At 39.8% G+C, this 24110-nt stretch overlaps 1 protein-coding gene across 2 annotated transcripts in view; it reads left to right on the top strand.

Annotated features, from left to right (window-relative positions):
• The first annotated feature begins 57 nt into the window (after positions 1 to 57).
• NME7 (NME/NM23 family member 7) overlaps positions 58 to 24110 on the top strand; it is a 90498-nt gene continuing 66445 nt past the window's right edge. Inside the window, exons 1-3 of one of the 2 annotated variants that reach the window (XM_053934818.1) lie at positions 58 to 149; positions 19347 to 19454; positions 22798 to 22964. In XM_053934818.1, coding sequence (XP_053790793.1) covers positions 147 to 149; positions 19347 to 19454; positions 22798 to 22964 — 278 coding nt within the window. In that variant the 5' untranslated portion in view covers positions 58 to 146. Of the gene's footprint in view, positions 150 to 366; positions 486 to 19346; positions 19455 to 22797; positions 22965 to 24110 lie in introns of those variants that run through there. The other variant, XM_053934820.1, reaches the window with a different exon arrangement.

The following is a 24110-nucleotide window of genomic DNA, read 5'->3' as shown; positions in this document are numbered from 1 at the left end:
CCGGCGGCGGGCGGGGCGCCCCGCGCGTCGTGTCCGCTCCCGCCCAATCGCGGGCCCGGGCGTGGGGGCGGCGCTTCGGTTGCCGGGGCAGGGGCGGGCCGGGCATCGCCATCGCGGCCGTCGTCATCCTCATCACCGTCATCGCCATGGTAAGCGGGGACTCGGGGCCGGGGGCAGCGGTGGCTCCGCGGGGCAGAGCCCCTCCGGGCCCCGGGAGGGACGCGCCCGGCTCCGCCCGGCCCTTGGCTGAGGGGCCCGTGAGGCCCAGCCGGGGGTGTTTGAAGGGGCCGTTCGAGCTCGTTGGTGCCCAGCTGCTGGGAAGCTGCTGCTGCTGCTGCTGCTGCTGCTGCTGCTGCTGCCGCCGCCGCCACCGCCGCCACCGCCGCCACCATGGAGCCGCCCTGAGTTGGGAATAGGCTGGGCCAGGAGCTCGGGAGACCGGGCGGGAAGGCAGTGGTGCATTTGGAGGAGAGAATACGTTTCAGGTGCCACAATCTTTATTCTTGACTGGATCTGCTGTGTAGTAATGCAGGACAGACGACAGGATGTCATTGCAGGGGCAGTAATAAAAAAAAAAAAAACCAAAAACCCCACACAAATCAGTTTGCATTTTAATCTCGGGGAAAGGTTCTTCCTTCACCCAGAGGGTAGTTGGACACTGGAACAGGCTCCCCAGGGAAGTGGTCACAGCACCCAGCCTGACAGAGTTTGAGAAGTGTTTGGACAACACTCTCAGGCACACGCTATGACTCTTGAGGCTGCTATATGCAGGGCCTGGAGTTCGACTCGACAGTCGAACCTTGTGGTTCCCTTCCATCACAGCATATTCTGTGATTATACTGAAACTCAACTGAGTCCCCTTTGCCCAAGACGCAAACCCCAATGTTGTAGAGCTGGTTAAAAAAATCAACAGCTTTGAGTTACATTTTGTACTCAAACTCACATGCAAGACATGTAGTAGCCAGGCAGATGAACCTGTGGGTGGGTCCACCCTTACACACCTGTCTTCAGCACCTCAAGTTTTCCCCAGCCCTTCCAGCAGCTTATTTTGCGCCTTGTTTTTGTATCACAAACTCAAGATCGGCACTTGCCACTTAAATAGCAATGCCACTGTTTGTTTTCAGATACAGGGGTTACAAATGTTCTGTTTAATCCAGGTAAAACTGTAATTTTCAATTCCCATGTTGAATTTATTCACATTGGCAGAAGTGTTGCTTTATGAGTTGTACCTTAGGTAAAGCATTTGCTTTGTTTTAGTTGATTGTAACTGAGTTTGACATGTTTCTAATCTCCCTTTGTTTCTGAGGTGGCGCCAACTTCATTAAAGCAGTGTAAAATCTTACAGCAACCTCTAACAGAATGTTTCATGGAATATTTGTTTTAATTTCTTTTGAAAAGCCTTAGTGATAGGAACTACATGATCTGTTGACATAATTCCATTGCATGATGATTTTTATGGGTCACTGAGTTTCTTCCTATTATATTCTGTGCTGGAAATGATACCACTGATTATTTGTTCTTTTCTTTGTGGGTTAAAGATATTCCATTTTGTCTTTTATTTATAGAAGTACTTGAAGATTTTAACTTTGCCCTTTCCTCATTTCACATTTTTCTTCAGTTAACAAATTTTGTTCTCTTAATATTTTTCTGCTGGTAACTGTGGTTTTAAAATTTAGCCATTTTCCACTCTGCCTGCAGTTTCCTCTAAATGTAGAGACCAGCAGGTTTCTTCTCTGCTGCATTGTGTTCCACTGCTGCTGAACAGAGCAAAATATTTGTTTCTTGTATCTTATATCTTCATATTGTCAAAGTTACCATTTTTTTTTTCCTGAACTGTTTTGCGCTCTCACTCTCACTACAACCTACTGTAACTATCAGATTTCCTGTGGTTTTGTTGTCTGGCCAATTTCTCCCCTTGTATTTGAATTTTTATTGTAATACTTTGCATTTGTTTCTATAGAATTTTCAAATTGTCATTCTGAGTTCTGCTTCTAAGATGCTTACAGTCTTTCCCACACGTTAGTTGTCAGCCCAGATTCTGGAAGTGTGCTTTCTCAGTTTCATTTTTAGTGTAGTAAGAAAAATCCAAAATAAAGCAGGTGCATGGCAGATCATTGTGGAGCACCATCTGACTCCCAGTTGGCAAGGGAAGTATTCCTAATTACATCTTCATATGAGAGATGTATCTGCTCTTTAGTTTAGGCCATAATGCCTTACTCTGTTTGTCAGATTCTCAGGTGTGAGATCAAAAGCCTTATCAGTTCCCTGTCTGTCACAGCTGTGGCTTCTCCCTTGTTCACTGTGTCAGAAAAAGATTTGTTTTTGACAAATTTTTATTATGTTGATATTGTCTTAAGTGTTCAAAAAACAGCTACTTAATAACTCATTCCATTATTTTCCCAAACACTGCCTCTCTTGCCCTTCTCCTCTGCCCTGGGACCTTTCTGCTCTGGTCTTTCAAGTGTTACAGAGTCCTGCTTGTTTCTTTTATACTTAAAAACCCCCTAATTCTTCTACTTATGTACCCTTCATCCTGACAGTTTCCTAACATGTATTAATAATAATTTGGCAGCTGGAAGGTGATGGGAGAACAGATGTTTGGGAATGAGTGCTGCTCAGTTACGTCAGGACACAGGATCCTGGGAAAGGGCTGTTACGTGTCTGTTGGATGCCATGACTTTATGCACCTGACCCATTTTAAACATGTTCAGAACATCTTTTCTCAGGAACAAAATAAGAATATAAAAGATGCCTTCTGGTGGATTTTAGTAATTTAGTGATCTGCAAGCTGGACTTCAGCCTCAGCATTTTAATTAGATTCTGAAAGTAATGAATTTTGGGTTAGAAAGCTTGACCAAGCTTTAGTACTATGTTGCTTCCACTTAATCATAAAGCTTGAATAAGTTTTAACATGTATACCTACTCAAAAAAAACCCTGTTACAAGTCATATCATGGCCACAGAAAGAAAAAGGTAATAACTTTTAGTGGAATACAGTTTGGAATGTATTTGTGTCACACCCTGTACTCCACTCATGTGCAAGCAATGCTCTGGAAGTGGTTGTGTGCATTGTAAAACTGGGCAGGCATATTGCTGTAGTGGCAGAAGCTGAGGTAAAGGGACAAATGAAATATCCTGCAGTTATTTGTCAAACAGCACTTTGGCTTTACAGCCTGCTAATCAGTGGAGAGCAGCTTTCCTTGTCATCAAATGGCAGCATTTCAGATCAGTTCTGGGTGTCTGGTTTCTAATTGTGTGAGACCTGGCTGCTGTGGAAGGTGAGAAGTAAATTCCCAAAGGGACACCTGCTTTCCTCCACTCAAGATGTGCTCTCCCTTTTGGCTGCTGGAATGCTCTGTTATTCTGTAATGGTACCTTTCATATAATCACATACAGAGAAGTATTTGTCCATGATCTTAACAACGTTAGTTTCTTTTGATTCGTGGGTTTGGTGCACTCTGACACTTGAAAGTGTTTCACATATGAAAGTGCAGCATTTTCCAGAGAGCAGTGGGCTCTGTTCACCACAGATATGGTGCCTGACTGCAGTGGAAACTCTGCACCTAGGTGCAGTTTAGAGGATTTCCTTTTCTTCCACCCTTTGAAATAGTTATTGTTACCCTGCAGCCTCACAGCTGCATTCTACATTACAAAGACTCTTTGAACAACAGGACAGACAAATTATTTCCTTCTTGTGCATGAAGAAATCAAGGCACATAAAAACCAGGTGACTTGTCTAATTGATGCCATCTGGTTTTGATCTTATGGATGTAGAAGGACACATTTAGTGGAATTTAAGTGTCCAACTACCTTAGTTCTTTTTGCAGAGTTAGGGGGAAATATATATGAAATTTGCTTTCCTGGTTGCCAGAGCCTGCAGTCTTACAATTTTGACAATAATCTTATATATATCAAGGGATGATCAGTTCAGCTCACTTAAACAGAAAATCTGACAACTTGTGTGTTGCATGTTTGCTGTAATTATTATTATCATCAGTTCATTAGTAAAACCCACAGCCTGGAGAATATCAACATGGAAATCATCACCCTTTAGACAAGACAGGAAAGAAAAACGAGAATTTTTTTTTAAGTGCTTTGATTCATCAGTGGAAAATATTTCTTTTTTTTAGAAGTGGGTCTTAGTCAATGAATCAGGAATTTCTAGAATTTGACAGTAATGAGCCCTGGGTTTCCATGGTGTGTTCAGATTTTCAGCTGAAGACTTTTTAAAGGCAGAACAGCTCATGGGGCTGTGTTAGTTTACAGGAGTTTCTCTTGGGACCTGGTGATCTCAACCATACTGGATGAGCTGGTAAAATGGAATAATTTTGATGAAGATCTGTCATTCAGAGCTGACCATATAAACAGACTTTCCTGAACAAGGAACAAGTGCAGGTTTATAAAATGACTTTTCATAATTTTCAAATTGCTTACTTCCTGTTGCAAAACAGCTGCCATTAATTAAAAAAAAGAAAAAAAAAAATGCACTCTTTCAGGAAAAGGTGCAATATCTCCGCAAAAGACACTTCTCTAATGCTTGAGAAATGTTGCTTCTTTGGTCTTAAAACAAGACTCAGTTTCACTAGAGTGACAGCTGGTGATAACATTGAATTTTCCTCAGCTGCACGGTGGCCTGATCCTGTCAGTTGAAAGTTTGCAAGACAGAACCAACCACAAAGACAATTCTCTGTACTTAATGGCCAACCCTCATTTGCAGCATTTTGTCACAGGGAAAAAAAAACTGTATGCAGTGTGAAGAGAAAATAAGCAAAATGCTATCAGGTAGCCTCTAACTACTTACTGCTTGATGAGTCTTCCTGTGAGCATCAGGAGTATGTCATGGTTTTGTCTTGAACTGGTGATTCCAAACAGTGGAAATTTGCTCCTTCAGCAGGTGGGCTGTGTGTGTTGCATAAGATGTAGCTGATAAAATAACAAATTCTTTGGCACTCTGTCAGGCAAGTGAAAATGTTTGAAAACCCCCATAGCTTTCCTTTGTTCCAGGAGCTCATTTTGGGTTTGATGTTGACATTTTTATGACATTATGTGCTTTATAAAATACCACCCTACAAATACAAAGTTGTCAGGTTTTGAATCCATGGGATAAATTACCTCCTACTGTAGCCAAGTCTTGGCTTTGGCTTGCAGAAATTACCATCTCTCCAAATGTAATTTTAGATGAATTGATGGCTCTTCTGATGGGGTGGCTCAAACAGGTGACATTGTGATTGTCAAAGTTATCTAACATTGTCTGATGGTAAGTTGGATACTGATCTCCCTTTATTACCCAGAGTTGTCTGTCCAGATCTTCTGGATTGTGGGTACAGATCTTAATAACTGATGTGTCAGTCCTAATGGTATGTTGGTTTTTTGGCAGAAACTCAAGAAGTTCAGGAATTACTCAGTGAACAAGTGCCAGGAATAAAGAAAAGTTACAAACTTTCAGTTAGCAGTAAAATCATAGAATTTGATGACAGGGGCAGCAGTTATTTAGAGAGATGTTCCAGGCAGATTTGATGTGGATGAAATTTGCAGTTAACCATCAGAGCTCAGCACTTTTTGAAAGTACATCTAAATTGCTCTTAATACAGGAACCCAGCTGGTCTGTGTCAGAGCTGGAGCAGCTTGGAAGGATGAGCATTACCTTTGGGCAAAGAGACACCAAGCTATAATTAGAACCATAGAATCATCATTTAGGTTGGAAGGGACCTAGAACCTGCTCAAAATAGGTCTAACCAGACCAGGCTGTTGCAGGCTGTGTCCTGGCAAGTCCTGAACATCTCCCCAAGATGGAGATTGCACACTTCCTCTGGGCATCCCGTGCCAGTGCTTGACCACCCTCTTGGTAATTCTTTGTTTTTCTGGTATATGATTGGAATGTTCTATGTTTCCGTGTGTGTTCTTTGCTTTTTTTGCTCTCACTGTGCACCTTCAGGAAAAGTCTAGATCCATCTTTTTGGTGTATTTCAGTTAGGCAGTTGCAGACAGCAGTAAGGTCACCCTCAGCCTTCTCCAGTCTGAGTAGGCTCAATTCTCCCAGCCTCCTCTCATGTGTCCTATTCTCCAGACCTGACTGCCTTGGTGGCCAGTGGCTAAGCACTGAAAACAGAACCTTTTAGGTTTTTCTGTTGGATAGTGTCTGTTTCCTTTAAGCCAGGGGAGTAGTGACCCTCCAAAAAGTGTTTTTGGCTGTTCAGTTGCCCATTTTAGTGTCAGTTTCTAGAATCCTATGGTGATCTAGTATATCCAGATGGAATACTCTGTTAGTCATGAACTGGCTGGTGTGAAACAATGGTTGTAGGGAACACCTATTGCTTTAGGTCTGAAGAGGGCTTTTCCATGAACATTGACTTTTAACTATAATTGTAGCTGCCAGGAATAATCACCAAAAGTACTATTTCCTGACAGTAAGCACTGTGCTTGGCCTAATGCATCCAAACTATTTTGGGTTCCCCTGTGTCCTTATACAGATGGAAACCAGAGGCCTTGGTGCCCAAGCAACACACTGAGGCCACTCAGTAGTGTTGTGTGGGTGGAATCCCTTAGTTCTCTCCCAATCAGCAAAATGGAAAGAAAAAAAAGCAGAAGGTTTGATAAAGGGAGTAAATTATGTGTGGCAGGGCTTTGGAACATGCTGTCACAGTTTAATACTAAGAATGACAGCTTAGCAAGTATTTTCATCTATAATGAGAGTATCTCAGATCAGATGAGCACATACAAGAGATAGAAATTGTTTGGGGTTTTTTCCCCCTCACATTCTGTGCCTATTAGAGTTATGAGATAAACTCTGTGAGGTGCCTTTATCAGTTGTCCTGGAGTGGGCAGCTCTGATACTCGTTTAAAAATTGTGGCATTGGGATTTTTGGGAGTCTGTGGGATTGGCATTGGGAGGCTGGGCATTGGGGAAGGCCACCTGCCCACATGTCTCAGTTTTCCTGTGTGAAAGGACTTCATCACCCTGGCTGTTGTGATCTGTGCTTTATCATTTAGTCCTTTCTACCTCCTCTTACGAGGTTGCTAGTTTTGAAGCTCTAGGTGCACTAGGAAGAGATAGCAATGGCTTCTACCTGAACATTTCAGAAGTGAATTCTTGAGGTTGAAATAAGGTGCTCAACCTGTCCTTGGGCACCAGAGGGTGCTCATGTCTTTGGAAAGAAGTGGCTTTTCTCCCGAGATGTGTCCCTGAGAGCCTGTTGCATGATCTTTGTTTGCATGAGATCCTTCAATGATTGCAACTACCTTATATCGCCGGCCGGGGGACTATGTACAAATCACGAACGGGACGGGACTGCTGAGGAACGTGTTTTGAGCTGTTTATTTTCCAGCATCAGTCTCATTACATGGTTTTGACAATGGGAAGATGCCAGCAGCTCACATCTTTGGCAGCAGACTAAGAACTTAATGTTGCAACTGACTTTAAAAGCTTTTTGACCAATCACACAAAGCAAAAGCATATTGACAGTAGTTCTATCTAACTACTATAAGCACACGTACCTTTGGTTAAAACAATGCTTGCTTATTTCGAATACAATACCTGCTTGTAAGCCTTAAGATACAGTGCACAGAGTTCCATTATTAAGCTTAGAACTTCCTAGTATCTCACTAGATATACTTTTCTGTAACTTAGGGAGTTATTCTAGCCAAGCATTAATACACTGACCATTGTTCTATTTGTCCTTACTTTCTACTTCTTAATTTTTCTGCTGACAAATCTTATGGGTGCTGCTTAGCTCTAATCACATTTCTGCTGTCTCTGAGGCCTGCCTTTTGCAACTTGCCCAAAACCCTCTGATTTTAAGGATTCCCACACCTTAATTATCTTTTTTTAAAAAACCACACTTTCCCTGCGGAATACTCCAACATACTTGGAAGGAGAGCCACATATAAGAGAGGGCTACACATGGGCAGTGGAGAGAGGTGGGTAGGCATGCTTGAGCCTGTGTACCTGTTCTTCTACATATTGCACTTTTGAGTGTGATCCCTCACTAAATTTAGTACTCCTCCTATTTTTAGCCTTTCCCTGTTTTCTTTCTCCTACTGTAGGGACTGTATCATGATGTATGTTTTCTAGTTATATAGGAGTAATGCTGTCCTTGCCCTGTCCCATGGTCTCTTTTACAATACACTCTTTAAACTGTGGTCTTTTAAGTCTGAAGACTCCCAAATCACTGGGATGGAGTAGAAGAACTGTGGTCTGGATCCAAACCTTGCAGCTACTGACATTTTGGACTAGCAGTGTTTTCTGGAGGCAGCTGCAGGGGCAGTGGGCTGAGCAGCATTTTCCCTTTCTGACTTCTTCCATAGGTGCCTGGTTCATGTGCTCCGGTGAATGGTCTGTGAAAGCTGGAAATCAGGATGAACTGCCTTTGCTCTGTTTTTGTCAAAATAAATGGGGATTTATGATGCCTAAATAGTACAGATATTTTAGCTATTAAATCTTTGTATCCTTCCATGAAAGGAGTAATGGTGATGATTATTCCCATTTTACAAAAGTGGGAAAAAAAGCCTCCTTTTTGAAAAGGTGCTGAACATCAAATGCACTAATAATGCAGGGGCACCTGAGTAGGTGGAACTAAGCAATCTTATTCAAACTATATATGGAATTGCAATCTGTCAGTCACTGTCTTCATCCAGCAGAGACATTTGCATCTCAGGGGAATAACATCATTCAATTGTGCAAATCTGACGACAAAAGTCCTATGCTTTGGGAGAGAAATAATCTGTGAATTGTAGAACAAATCTTCATGAAGTGAACCTTTAAAAGTCTGTTAGGATTGGCAGAGTTTGGGAATATGATTATACTCACCCACTTTGCTTTCTGTACCCCACAGAGGTTTTTGATTTCTTACTTCACTAGTGGGAAATTGCTGAACAGCTTTCATCATGAGAACTTCTGTTTGCAAGTAACTTGTCATTAGTCTGACTTCAGAATAAATTATGACCATGACGTCTGTACTAGCTGAAATCTGGATTTAGTCCAACTACCTTAGAATTTGACTCAATCTGAGAAAAAGCCAGCATTTGGGTAAGCAGTAATACAGACAAAATACTTGCTGAACTGCCCACAGTAGTGAATGAGAAACATGTCAGCAGAGTTGTTTGTCAGCTTCATAGGACCATAAATTGTTACTAGAGCATGACAAGCTCTGACTGTTCCAGGTGGATGCAGCATGTGTGGTCTTCAGAGCATTCACACAAACTCCTGGGTGCTAATTGCTCGTGGTATTGGCTGGCTGAAGGACCCGCTCTCCCTTAGCTGTGATTCCAAGGCAACCAACTAGTTCTTGTTAAAAGAGCTTTTCAGAAGATTATTATGAGCTGAGATAATTTGAAGATGCTGTAGGCATTATAGTGCTTTGAAGTGCTGTTGACAGCTTTAGTTTAGGATTTGTAGGTGTTTCCTTTCAAAGCTTGACTTCCCAGCTGCTTGAAGCTTTCTCCAGTTTTAACCATTCTGTGTGAAGATTTCCAGATTGATTCTACAAGAGGTTGAAATTTCATGGAATACCTGAATAAGAATGTGTGGGGAGAAAATCTGAAAGTGCTTCAGAATCCTAATAAAAACACTAAAAAAACCCCACCCAAAAAAAAAAAAAAAAAAAAAAAAATCAGTATTCCTTTGGAATGCTTTAGTTCTCAAAATCCTGGAAATTGAAAGCTGGAAATTTGGCAGAGGAATGGTTTTCTTTTGATTATTGACATCAGCTTTAATGTTAGGCCAAGTTTTGAGCCTTTCAGAAATGTTTTTCCTGTAAGTACAATATTGGTTGGATCTTGTAACGGGGTGTGCACAGATAGCCCAGTGTTTCTCTTCTGGCATCACATGGAGGCATTAATCTCGTGGTGGGAAGGTGGAGACACAGCGTTCAGCAGCTGACCACGGCAGCATTAATTCTGCCTCCACTGGCTGATGAAGTGCAAAGCACCTAAACTTTGTGCTCAGATGTGATTATGTGGGATGACCTGCGCTGCAAATCGTTCTCTGAGTCAGGGAACAGCTCTGCTTTTGCTTAAATCACTGTCAGGCTCTGCTGGAGGTATTGGAGGCAGACAGGCACGTGCTGAGCACTACTGACTGCTCTGAGAGGAATTACCTGTGATCATGTAATTACAAGTGAAATAATACATGATTCTATCATCTGCAGCTTTATAAATGTGCAATAAATGACCACATGTTCTCCTAAAGACAAGATGTAGCTGGTCTTCTAAAGCTAAACCTGTCTGGACAGAGCAGTGAGGAGCAGTATGGCATCCTTCATGTGTTTTGGAGAAATTATTTTCCATAATTAGAAAAATAACATGAATCCTGTAACTAAGTACTGAAGTATGACATGTAATCGCAGGGGATTGAAGTTATTGGTTGAGTGTGGCAAGCACATTTCTCTCTCTCTCAGGATTTTTTATTGAGGTGCACAGAGAGAAATGAAACAGAAAACAATTTCTATTTCTAGTCCTTGTTTTTCTCTTGTAGAATGTGTTTGGAGAATTGTTTACCCAGAGTGAGTGCTTGGTTAGATGATGGTAGATTGTTTGGGCCTGATGGCCAATCAGATCCACCTGTGTCTGGACTCTGGCGAACAGGGTCACGAGTTGTGAGTTAGTTAGATATAATAGAGAAAGTAGCATGTAGTATTTAGTATCCTCTTTCATATAGCATATTAATATATTATAACATAATTATAATAAAAAAATCATTCAGCCTTCTGAAAGAGTTAGACATCATCATTCTTCCCATTGGGTTCGCCGACATCTACAACAGTTGAGAATTTCAATTCTTGATTATTTTGTATCAGAGACCAAGGGGGGAAACAGGTTAGGTTGTACTAATCATGCCTACATGCTTCATAGGAAGCTTACATCATTTACATAATCTAGTAGTAAAAGCAGATTTCTTGCTTAGTAAATCAACAGAACAGCCAGATAGTTTTGCTGATGTGGCATGGAATTGCAGATTCCTAAATCTGAGAAGAAAATTTGAGGCCTTCAACCTTCTAGAGCTCTGTTTATCACAGCCCTGAGCATAAGGATATGATTTACTGGACTGAGATCCCAGCCAAGGAGGAAGATTCCCTTGGTTAGTGCTATAGGGACAGGAGTATTCCCATGCTGCTTGGCAACAGATGCCAAGCAGCAACAGCCATATGAATATACCAAGTCCAAAAGGCACCTGAGAAGCCTAGGTACCAGTAATACTGGATATCCATGGATCCAAAGGATGTAGCACCAGTTGGAGGAGCGTAAACACAAATGCAGTAGGAGTGTTTGACTCAATAGATTTCAAATATGATTAAGAATGTTAATAAGTAATCCAATATTTGCTTAATTTGAAATAGTCTAGAATTTGTGTGAATTTTTGACTAGGTAGGCTTTGCTTTCCACAAGGAGAGGATAAAAAAAGATATGCTTACAAAATTCATCAGTGAGCTTTTGAGTATGAGGCTTAGGTTGAGAATTGTCTGTAGTCAAGACATTGTCATGGAAATTGCAGTTGCCAGATGTTTTTCCTTTTGAAAAGTGATCTTTTGATTTTACTTTTTCGCTAAAGAAAAGCCTGTTGAGAAAGTAGTGGGAGGTGCAACAGCAGTGAGGGGGCTGCAAAATTTGAGTTCTAAAAATTATTCTGTCTCGTGTGTCAGAAACATGAATAGAAGAGGAGGAGGAAAATGAGTTTTAAGAGACAGAGTTAATTGAGTGCTCTATCTACACAGTGTTGTGGATTTAAGTTTTGCCTGGAAAATATCCTGTATTACATAAACTGTGAAGGCAGAAGATGGCTTGAATAACATAGCTTAATAAGCATGCACTGATGAGAATTCATTTTGAGATTTAAGGTGCACTACAATGCTGAAAATTAGAGCACTTTCTGCCATGCAGAATGTTAGACTTCACTGTGAGCTCAACTACAGACATCAGAGAATCCAGGTGGGTATGGACCTTTATTAAACACCTGAGCTGAAGAGAGGCTCTGGTCACAACAGTCAAGGATGAGCAACTTGAATATAGAGAATCAGGCCTCATTATTTCTCATGCTTGCAGAAGTACTTGACTTTTTAAAGAGATCTTTTAGAAATTTCAATTGTTTTAAATGTTTTTGAATTTTATTTTTCAGCTTTATGTCTACAGAGGATTGTCACATTTAAGATGTCCTTCCATCAAAGAGTAGTCCTAACCCACTGGCTAAGATTGTCTTTTAAGCTAATTGGAGTTACGTTTTTTTGGTCTGGTGGTCTGAATCTGCGACCACTTGGTGCTACGTGGGAGGTTTGGCATCAAGCAGGGCCCGCACCTAAAAGCATTCAGCTGAAAATAAAGCAGGGCTTGCCAAATGTTGAAATGGGAGAGCAGGAAAGCTATCAAGTCAATCATTTAAAGCAATCAGAGTATTTCTGGGGCTCTGGAGAAAGCAGGTGCTGCTGTGATTGTACTTCTGTCACTGGCCTGCGGGGGGAGTATAACACTGTCAGTGGCTGCTTCTGGCTCAATTTCTTGGCTCTCGCTCCTCAGAGCAGGAGTTTGTCACTCACTGCTTTTCATTTGTGCTGAAGTCCTCTTCAGGACTAGGAAGTAGCATTAAATCTGAAGTGGGGATTGGTCTGGGAGAGCAGTAGTTGGAGATTTATGGGCTTTGAGGAACAGTTTCAAATAATACATAACAGGACTTCGATACTTGCTAGAGGTTGATCATACATTTATAGCAGTAGCTTCTGGACTTTGGAAGTTGACGATATGTTTATAACAACATTTTCTGGGCCTAATTCTGAAAATAATGTTCTTGGTGAAAGCAGTTGGTCTGCTCCCTCACTTCACCCCTATGAAGGCCAACATCTGTCTAAGGAATGCACCAGCACATATGGCAATAGTTGGTGGGTTTTTTGTAGAAACTATAAAGAGGAAAGATAAAGATACCTCTTCACTGGCCATTTCAGATTTTTTTGGTGTTTTTTTTTTTTTTTTTTTTTTTTGTTTTTTTTTTTTTTTTTTTTTGCTTGCCAAGCTCTAATACTTTTGTGATTTTTTAAAATCTTGTGTCTTCCTAAGAACATAGGGTATGTACATGTTAATGCATAAGCAGACTACCTGATGTTGGAGTCAATGAGCCTCATGATATCTTCACCTGAAATGTTTTATAAAAACTAGTGTTCTTATGCTTTGAAACCATCCAATTTTTTATAAAAATGCTCTTGCTCTTCCAAAGTATTTTTGAGAGTGCTGCCAACCTGGTTTGAGGGGGAAGCAGGTTGTGAAAAAATGTTCCCTTAAAATTGTTTATTTTAAGAATTTTAGGCAGCTTCAAAGCAACATTTCCAGAAAGCTTTTTTGGCGTATTAGGAGAAATACCCATTTGGTGTGAAAATAGTTCCTGTCTGCTGGTCCATCCTGTTAACAGTGATTTTCATAGAAACAGCTTGGTCTGTGCTTTACTGGAGGTTTTCCCTGTGACAGCAGTTTTTTACAAAATATAGAACACAGATATCAGGATGGATTGGATTCAGGTTTTACTGAGGTTTTGCAGTCTTTTTATTGGTTCATTAGGAGATGATTCAAATCCTTTGTTTCTTTTTCTCTTTGGTCTGATTTCGGAGTCACTGAGAAATATCAAAGGAGCAGCAGATAACAAAGCTGCACACTTAAAATGTAGCAATACTCTGCATGACTCCTAAAGCTGTAATATCTGAGCAGTGGGCCCTGATCCTCTGTCAGATAATGTCATGCATGCTGAAGTTCCTTACAGCCTGTAAAACCTCATAGAAGCCAGATTGCTCATAACATGTAAAGGTGCACTTTCTAGATACCTCAGGGCTTTCTAAATTTAAGAAATATTTTGGTACTGTTTTATGTGAAGTTCTCTTGAGCTGAAAAAAAAAAAATCATCAGCCCCCATTTCCCTGTGTTCTCCATTGTAAGATAAACTCTAGTATGAAATTTCTAGTCAAAACCAGAGAAGGAGTAGGACATAAGTACTCACCCCAGAATAGTACAGTAGTGTGGCTGTCAGGTGAAGCATTTGGAAAACCAAATCCAGGTCTATGTTCTTCACAGGTCAAACCAGAGTGGTGAAGTTTCTTCACCTTTCCGTGGGAGTTCATTAGTCCTTGAGCTGCTTTTCTACCACTGTTGCTTCTCATGAAAACCTTTGGTAGATCTCATTTTGTTTTCCTGTAGACAGAAGCCTTTTGGAAGTCTAAAAGTTTTACAGGACAAGATATCATGTCCTGTCCAGCTTGTTAAGAATTCTGCTTTTTGGTTTTGAATGTGCTTGGCAGTTTGGTTCCAAACACACCATTTCCCTCTGCACAGAGTTTTCTGGGGGCACAGTTCTTTCATGAATGCTTGGATTTATCTTCTTAGTTCCATGCTGGCAAAGAATGACTGCTTCCCCCATCACTTTCAGAAGTAAGTACAAAATCTGGGATTTTTATTTCAGCTGTATTCAATAAGTGTTTCTCATGTCCATAGAGCCATCCTACTGCATATTCACACATACCAATATATATAAAAAAGCAAAAGGTAGCAAAACCCACATGCATTTAAATGTTTTTCTGGGCAACTTACAGAAGGAAGAGGGAAAAAACCCTTTTCTTTCCATCATCACAGTAGGTGAATTGACATTGCTGATCTTGGTTCTAGAGTTTACCATGGAAAGGAGATGTAAATCCTGAGCTCAAGACAGCTGTTCTGGAAGCATCAGTATGTAAATGTAAAGTGCATAATCACTGCTGGGCTCTTTAGTGGTAGTAATTTTTCCACTAAAGTGAACATTTGTGAAAAAACATTTCTCACCCATTAGGTATTGCTTGTTTAATTGCATAGTCATGAGAGCAGAGGCTATGTGTGATTTTAATGAGGGAATGGTACAGAAATGAATGGAAATTAATTATTTGAAGCAAGAATTTTCTGAGTTATAATGTATTTATATATTCACTTGATTTGTTGTTACTTGAACTGTTCAAACGAATGTGATTTCAGTGGTGACTAACATGCCTGTCCCATTTCCTGGGGGAATGAGGTGCTCTCTGGTCAAGAGCTGTGAAATATTCCCCTTTCAGGACCCCCTCTTGGTCTGGAGCAGTGTGGTGCATTGAACATGTTACGCCCTGACAGGTCATCACTGTTCTCTAATCACTCTTCTTTGGAGAGTATTTTCTCTGAGTTTCCTTTGGTAGGAGAATGGACAGAAGTTAACAATGAAACTTAGCTTGCCTCCCACAGTACTTACAAATCCTTGAGGCTCCTTGCCACTTTGCAGTCAGGACACACTAGTGAAAGGGTACATAGGAAGGTTGTTTGCCATACCAGCTCTGTTGACTGAGTGGTAAACTTATTGAAAGTAAGTGTTCAGAAATTAGAATTTCAGGTCAGTGAAGGCTTAAACATTTATTGCAATCCTTACAGTATGTGATGGGAAGTGGACTTTTTTTTTGGTTTGGCTTTTGCCTTCAAAATCCTACTCCATTAAATAACTAAATAAAAGTTTCTGTTCCCATTTATCATATTGTGAACTTAATATGTACTCACTTTTAAGAACTTACATTTTGAAATTATTTGGCATTTTTGATGACTTGGAGTGGCAGTTTCACAGCAATGCCTGGCAAGGGCTTCCCAGAATAAGTTCACCATATCATGACTATATTCTGTATTGTCTTTTATCTGTTTTAAGACTATTTGCATAAATCTGCAATAGTAAGATCGGAATCCTGCTATGTTTTAGGTACTTGTTTGGTAGGGTCTTCAGTTTGCTTTCAGTGTTGAATGTCTTCACTTTGCAGTGTCTGCCTCTGAAACATTTGACATGTTCACAAATATAATATTTCCAGTTATTTTTAGAGTGTTTTCCATAAGCTTTGAACTTTTCTTCTGATACTGTTCTCTACATGTATAAATATTTATTGTAATAATTCTATGTATATACATCAGAGAAAATTCTAGTTATGGCTCAGGAGAAGCTTTAGAGGCTTTGTTTTGGTCATTTTAGAAAAATATTAGGTCTCCATAGTTTCTGGATGCATAACAGTAATGGATTCAAGCTGTCCTGCTCACTGATAGCATTTTCTGGGTGTTTGGGGATTAGCTCTGCAGTTTTTTCTCGATTCTAAGTAGCATTTATTACCTTGCTTTTGCTTACAATGCCAAAAGAAGATAATACAGAATGTTGATTTCTGCTATTCAGTGGCTAGCAGAGCTTGCTGAATAACAAATATTAATAGCTCAGACACTGAATAAACTCTTATAAAATTAATTTCAAATTCTTAATGAAGTTCAGATTCTTAAAACCAAGGTTGTGTTAAAAGAAAAAAAAAAGTGGCAATTCCTTACCACACAAGGCACACAATGCAGTTTCTCACTGTAAACATGAAGGTGCTGATGATTGATACTGGTGACTAAGTAAAAAATCTACTGGTGCTTTCTTTGGTTGTTTATATAAACACATTACTTCCCTGAGACAAGTAATTTACAAATTTTGGAAGTTTTACTTAAATGAAAATTGGTAACTTCTGTGGCAACTGCTACCTGGAAAATATAGTTGAAAGCAAGGCTATAACATGAAAGAGTAGCATGTAGTAATGCAATTATATGTCTTCATGTTATGAAGAGGCATTGATTAAAGATGGTACATCTATTTTATTTCATCCATCAGTAGTAATTTTCTGGAGGTAGTACTTGAGAAATGCCCCATCTCTGGAAGTGTTCAAGGTTGGATGGGGCTTTTGAGCAATCTGATCTAGTGAAAGGTGCTCCTGCCAAGGCAGGGGCTTTGGAACTGGGGAATTTTTAAAGTCCCTTCCAAGCCAGACCATATGGAAGAGGTTTTACAGCGACTTCTGTGAGCCAGTGAGAAGTTTGATAAGAGGATCTGTATTTACCCCGATAGAATTTTCTACCAAGGTCATTGACATAGAAACCAAGAAAGAAAAAAGGATAAATAAGAGAAACCTGCAACTGCCTATTCCAGTAAGCACCTTGTCTTTCGTGACCAATGAGTAAAGTGTAAATGTATAAAAAGCATGCATGCTGTAATAAAAACAGGTTTGAAGCCTTCTGAAGACAGAGTGTGTTGCTTTGTATTTTCTCTGTCTCAACTACAAGACCATTGGTTTCTAGAACTATGGTTCTATGAAACTGGACTGTTTTTCTTTTTAGACAACCCCTTTGGCAGAGAACTGTTTCTCTATAAAATCCATTCTTGACAAGATGATGGTCAGCCAAATATCTTGTTGTCCAGTAGTATGAGTGTGAGATCAAAGTTGAAATGAGTCTGCCAACCCTTATTACTGCTTATTGCCAATATAGAAAAACCAGGAGTGAGTTTTGCCAGAAGACGGTTTGTTGTGATTTGCATAGTGTGGCAAGCACATTTCTCTCTCTCTCAGGATTTTTTATTGAGGTGCACAGAGAGAAATGAAAGAGAAAACAATTTCTATTTCTGCTCCTTGTTTTTCTCTTGTGGAATGTGTTTGGAGAATTGTTTACCCAGAGTGAGTGCTTGGTTGGATCATGGTGGATTGTTTGGGCCTAAGAGCCAATCGGATCCACCTGTGTCTGGGCTCTGGAGAACAGGGTCACGAGTTGTGAGTTAGATATGATAGTTAGAGAAAGTAGCATGTAGTATTTAGTATCCTCTTTTATATAGCATATTAATATATTATAATTATAATAAAGTAATCATTCAGCCTTCTGAAATGGAGTTAGACATCATCATTCTTCCCATTGGGTTCGCCGACATCTACAACAGCATAGCTCCAGAATCATGGCAGTGGCAGTAACGATGCAAACACATTCAGCTCAAGCAAGGGCTGGAAACCAGGCTAAGTCCCTAGGGAGTTGTCATGCTGGATGCTGCACGTAAAATATGAGCTTAACTCTTGTCAAAGGCTGCAGTGTGTGCTGTACAGATAATACAGAAGTTGGAATAGCTGATGCTAATAAGGTTTCCAGTGCTGCACAGACTTCTATAGAGAAAAATGGAAACTTCACATCCTTCACGGGGCACTGTGCTGCCCCCATGGCATAAGTGTTTCTGCAGTACAGTCATACTTTTGTTTCAGTGTAGGGAGTACCATAAGAGCTGACAGAAGGGTGGGGCATTTGCCATGATGCTCTTGACTGAAAAGGTACTAGTATTTGTCACATTGTAAAATTCTGAATTTGTTCTTCATTATCTGATTCTTTTCTGCTGCTGCTTCTGTTAGGACTTCAACCGGCAAAAGCGCTTAGTCCGAAGTCAGTGGTAAGCTGAAGATGCTGGAAAATTGTCATTCTTTTCCTGCTGGTGTTTTAGAGTAGTCATGGAAGCTTACAGGAACTCTCTGTCTTTTTGCTTATTAAGTGGTCTTTGTAACAACTGAAATGCTGCCCTTTTCTTAAATCTGAAGTACTGAAGAGGCCCACATGGCTTTAAGTTAAGCTCCCAGTGTTTCCTCAATTTTTAAAGTGTATACGAAGAGTACAGATATGTGTAAAGTGTAGAATTCTGTGATAAGACCATGCTTGCCCTTAGGAGCAGTAGTCAGATTTAGAGGAGATGTGGGAGTTAAAAATTTAGAGCTCCATCTAGCTATTCTAGCTATCAAATAACTGATATTGCATCAATAACTAACAAACATGTGCCACTAAAAGGAATGAGAATTGCACATCCACGTGCTGTGCCTCGCCTTTGTTCTTGCTTTGCTGGGGGCTGTTATCCTCTGACGATGAGACATGGAGAGAAGCTACTCATGTAGTTACACTTCTGGAATTACTGCAATTCATCTTCCTCATCTGTACTCCTTAGGAGCAGAAAATGAGTTGTAAATGAGGTCGGGCTATTTATGCTTTATGCAAATTTCATGAAGTTAAGTAGTGAATCAAACTAATGTTGTCTTCAACTTGAATATGTTCATCTCATCATTAAGAGAAATTTAGATATGACTGTTAAGGAAGAGGAAAGTGTTTCCTTGTAGGATGTATAGAAAATGTGTTAAGAGTCTGTAATTTAATTGTAGGTGAACACATTTTTTTTTAGTGAAAGAAAGTAAATCAAATACTTTGACTAAGTTGAGAAGTTTGACAACAATTTCAGTAGTAGTTCGTGCTTCATGACTGATGAAACCTGGTAAATTGTGAGATTGTCTGGAAAACTGCCATGATCCAAGGTCCATCCTATTTAAAAGATGATAGCTAACAAGTGAAAAGATGTCATCAGCTGTGGTAGGCAGTAGATAATATGCAGAGTGTGCAAGTCCATTTACAAGTGATTTTTTTTTTTACTTTTCTGATAACAAATTAAGGAAGTTTTTTATTTATGTATTTTTACATATAGAATATGTATGCATTCTGTAAAAGCCAATTTTGCCCCTTTTCTTTTTCCAGAGTCAAGATGAGAGATATGCTTTCATTGCTGAATGGTATGACCCAAGTGCTTCACTCTTACGGCGTTATGAACTACTGTATTATCCAAAAGATTCATCAATTGAAATGGTAAGGATGTAAGAAAAAAATCTTTTGTCATAAATGTAATATCCAATTAAATAGTTCATAAAACGGCAAGCCACTGCCTATGCCTATTAATTTTCCAGGTAAGAAAATCTAATTTAAAATGTATCTTGCTCTGTTTCTACAATGAAAAGCAAAGCAAGTGAAGCATATGGAATAGCTTCCACATGTATGATTTTTTTTTCTTTCTTAAAGCTTGCTTTGGTGTGGAGAGATTATTTTCACAAATCTGTTTTCATTCAATCTCTACTTGGGTTTCAGAATTGAAACTCAGCAACTCTGGCCTACTGCTTGAGGAGAGTAAGCTGATGCTAATTCCAAACAGGAGACTAAGTTTCAGCAGGGATTCCAGAAGTCTCTGAACAGTAAAGTGTAAAAGAGTCTTACCAAACAGAGGAAATGGTGAATTTGGTTTAATGAGAGGTAGGACATTTCAGACAGTGAGATCCAAATTTTTTCATCAGTGGTGCTTGTACAGACCTTTCTGACGTGTGGTTAATACAGCCGATCCCATTGCTTATTGACAGCAGTGAAAACCAGCATTTTGCAGTAGCAGGCATGTATATAAAAATATAATATGTACTGTAAAGATAATCCTCATGCCAACCAATGCTTTGTGCTTATTTTTAGGAATGATTAAGTGGCATGGATTAGTCCGTTCCAATTCTTAGTGAAGAGTCTAAGACAAGCCTAGATTTGGATATTCACACTTAGTAATTTCATTATCAAATTTTAACTTTCCTGCTATAAAACTCAACTGCAGAAATAAAAAATCTAGTGGAATTTGCCTTTTCTTACCCAAATTTCTCCTTACTGAAGCAGTAGTACCCAGTTGTGTGAGAAGATGCACTTTGCACTGATTACTAAGTTAGTTCTTTGTATAATGTCTGTATGTGCGCAGTTTTCAAAATGTGAGGTTTCTAATTTTTATTTCCCAGAGACATTTTAGCTGATCAGTCAGGACCTGTAATAATCTTCCTACACAACCATGTGTAGGCTGGCAAATTTGTTGTTCATTTCACCTACATGTCTCAAAACCAAGAGTTTCCAAGGTGTTCTTGAGCTTCTTAATGCAGTACCTATGTCTTGGCAGACTTTTGTATGTTGTTGGTGTGCTCTTAGGTTAAAGCAGTGTGGTGTGTACGCAGCTATAGACTGCATGTGGGCAGCACAGGAATTAAAAGAACAAAAATGTATGAGAACACTCTTTGAGAAAGAATATCTCAAAATCACTTTTGAGGGTGAATTTGTGGACAGATACTACATTTAGAATTATTTTCTGGATTTTTTTTTTTTATTATTTCTGCAGAACTTGATGATTTTTTTTCATTATTACTGCCTTATTCTTCTGCATCTTTTAGTACTTTCCTGAGGAGATGACAACCTGCTCTTACCTCTAACATATCTGAGAGAAGGGAGGTGATGGTAATGAGCCAGCTTTCCCCTGCATATGAGGAAGATGTTTCGTCTCCTTCCCCGCCATCCCTGACAACAGCTCTTCCTTATCACACACCTCACCTGCAGGTGGAGCAGAGCTGTTGAAGGCTTATGTTATATGAAGTCCTGAGCTTAACTTTTCCTTCTGTCCTTCATATCTTGCTTGGTGAAGTAGAATGCCAATGGGAATAATGAGAGAAGTTTCCAGCTTGCTTTGCAGCTGTAAGACAGCATAAATTTTTGTTCAAGGACAGCAAGCAGTTTTTTCAGTCAAACTGGATCTCCTGACAGAGAGGCCCCGTTCTCTGAGTTTTCCATAGATAACAACACTCATGGGGAATTCTTAAAGCCTTAATAATGTTTCTTTCTACAAAAGATTTCCTAAAAGGGAGAATAAATCTTTAAAAAGGACAGATTCTTATCAGAGAACTATTTTGTTTTGGGTAATTTACTTCTACATGTACATGGGCAGGAGTGGAACAGTCCAAACAGTTTTATATTTTCTGCTGTGGCTTATCATTTACTTTATAAAAAGGTCTTTTGAACATATTCAAAAATCCACTCTGAAGAGGAATCCTTTAACACAGGTAGATCCCCTCTTCTTTTTGAGAAGAGAAAAGCACCTCGGGGTGCCTTTCTAGCAACCATTAGTGAAATAACCAAGGAAATACTCAGATTTTTGGTCAAGATATTGAAAATTTTGCTTATGGTTGAGTCAGACTAATAGGCTTCCTGGCAAAGTCCACATGAAACAAGTAGCTAAATTCAAATTGGTTTCTTTGATTTTTTTTTTTTTAACATGTTGTCATTTCATTCCCTACTGCACTTGAATAGTGAACACTTAGTAGGAGCATGTATGAGGGGCTAAGGACATTTCAGGAGGGAAGGATTCTTACAATTGTGCCTCAGCAGATGGCAGTATCAAAATAATTTGCAATTCTTTAATCTGCAAAGTTTTGGCTATCCTGAAAACAATTACAATTCTTCTAGCCTTCTACCAGGACTGTATTCACACTTTTTTGCTCACTGTATTTTGTATTCACACTGGAATTTTGCTCTTAAATTTTTTTTCCCCTCCCAAATTTGTGGGAATGATGTTCTTTCTCAATACACCATTGCAGTGGAGGACAGCAGCTGTAGGTTGAGACAGAAGGGGAAGTTTGGCCTGAGGAGGACAAAGCTCTTCCTTTCATAGGCTTCCAGTTCCCCAGGAATTGGAAGGCATCTGTAATACCTACTTGCAGTGAAGAAACTGTTCAGCAGGTTGACTTCTGTGCTTTGCCAGCCCACCCAGAAAAGTACACATTAATGTTTGGCTTCAAGGTTGGAGTGATGGTACATAACGCTGAATTGTCATGACAGGCTTTTGAGCTTGCACCTCTAGGCAGTGAGAACATCTAAGCCAAGTGTTGCAATCATCTCTCCGTCCCTAATGCCGAGTATTGCGCAGTCAAATAGAGCATAATATCACTGGAATGATGCCCTGAAGAGACCTGCCAGCGTGTATCCTGATGGTTCTGGTGCGAGCCACTGGGCTGTGAAACAGCATAGATGTGCTGGGGGAACTCTGAGCGAGGCTGGGCAGAGGCACTCACCAGGCACCTGAACCTTCTATCACAGCTTGAATTAGAATAAACAAATTACAAACAAAAAAAAATTTCAAAGATTGCTCTTAGCTTGAGACTATTTAAGTGGAATAAATTTGTAATTGTGGTTTAGTCTTCTAAGCTTTCTTGGTACACCTGTAAGTTTAAAGGGCTTGGAATTATATTGATTAAATTATCAGATTCAATTCCACAGTACTATGGAAATTTCTGATGGTAAAGATTAAGTTGAGTTTGCTGAAGTAAATCTCTTGCTTAGGTAGATTTTAATCTTGTTTTTGCTGCAGTACGACGTGAAGAACCGTCGCACATTTCTGAGGCGCACCAAGTACGAGAGCTTGCACCTCGAGGATCTCTATGTGGGCAGCAAAGTCATGGTGTTCTCCCGGCACCTCACCATTGTGGACTATGGGAATCTGTACACGTCTTGCAAGCTTGGGAGCCGCGAGGAGAGGTGAGAAGGGAAGAGTTTGGAATCTTGTGGTTGGGATTTCGAAGTAGATGTTTGCTAGAAGTGAGGTTTCTGTACTAATGTGGGCAGAACAGGAGATGGCTGCATGTTTGCATGCAGTTTGAAGGGATCTGATTTTTCTGACTGCTGCAGAGAAGCAAAGTGGTACCTGCTTGTGGTGCTTCAGCTTCTCTCTGGGATATGTGCAGAAACATAGTGCCTCACCAGTCTGATCTACTCTCTGTTGGTAATAATAAATGAAAGTACTAGAGGACCACTCACATTCTCTGTTGTTTTATCTCACTATGAAGATTTTTTCTGAGAATTTTTTCAGCTTCTCTTAAACTCTGTGTGCATGGGGACAGAAGGTACAGTATGAATATGTCAGTAAAAACTACAGGCTTGTTTGTTTATAATGGATGAAGATAAGACTCATATTTTTGATTTAAAGACTTGCTTTGGAAAAGATGTTAAGAAGCCATCTGAGAGCAAATATCAGGACTAAGAATATGAGGACACTAAGGTTAATTTACAAGAAATTTAGATCTGGTTTAATGGCAGTGCAGGTAATCTCTGAATTTGCAAAATAATACATTTTTATAATTTCCTCCAGCCTTTTTGGACAGAACACAGAACATTTTCTTAGGTATGATATTCCAGTGATCCTTAATCACTTGCTCTCTTGCTTCTTCCCAGTAAATGGGCTTGTTTTGAACTCTTCTTGGAGAATTATACATAACCAGACATAGAGGAGGAGCTGCATGTTTTAACATACATATTTTTCTTAACTGAGCAAAAAAAATTGCTGTGAAAATGCCTGCTATAATATCTTTGCAGAGGAGTTCTGGTACTTCTCCAAGCTGGGGTTGGGCATGGTGAAAGAGCAGCAAAGGAGGTAGAGAACACAAGAGGATGGATTCTGTATATATAGCTACTCTTTTTGTTCCTCAGTGCAGCTTTGGATAGATTACATCTTTATATCAATGTAAAGGTGTGTATTTCCTGCTCTGCCTAAACTAACGTAATACCTGGTCCTCTTGCAGTGCTCATGCAGTTATAGCAGGAAAAGGCAGCTAATGATAAAATGACATTTTCTTCTTGTAGGAGACGTTGCAGTCTACACGGCAGCACTGTAATTGTGTTGGTCTT

This window comes from Vidua chalybeata, chromosome 2, assembly GCF_026979565.1.
Source record: "Vidua chalybeata isolate OUT-0048 chromosome 2, bVidCha1 merged haplotype, whole genome shotgun sequence".
Classification (NCBI taxonomy): domain Eukaryota; kingdom Metazoa; phylum Chordata; class Aves; order Passeriformes; family Viduidae; genus Vidua; species Vidua chalybeata.
This window is presented reverse-complemented; position numbering and strand designations above follow the sequence as displayed.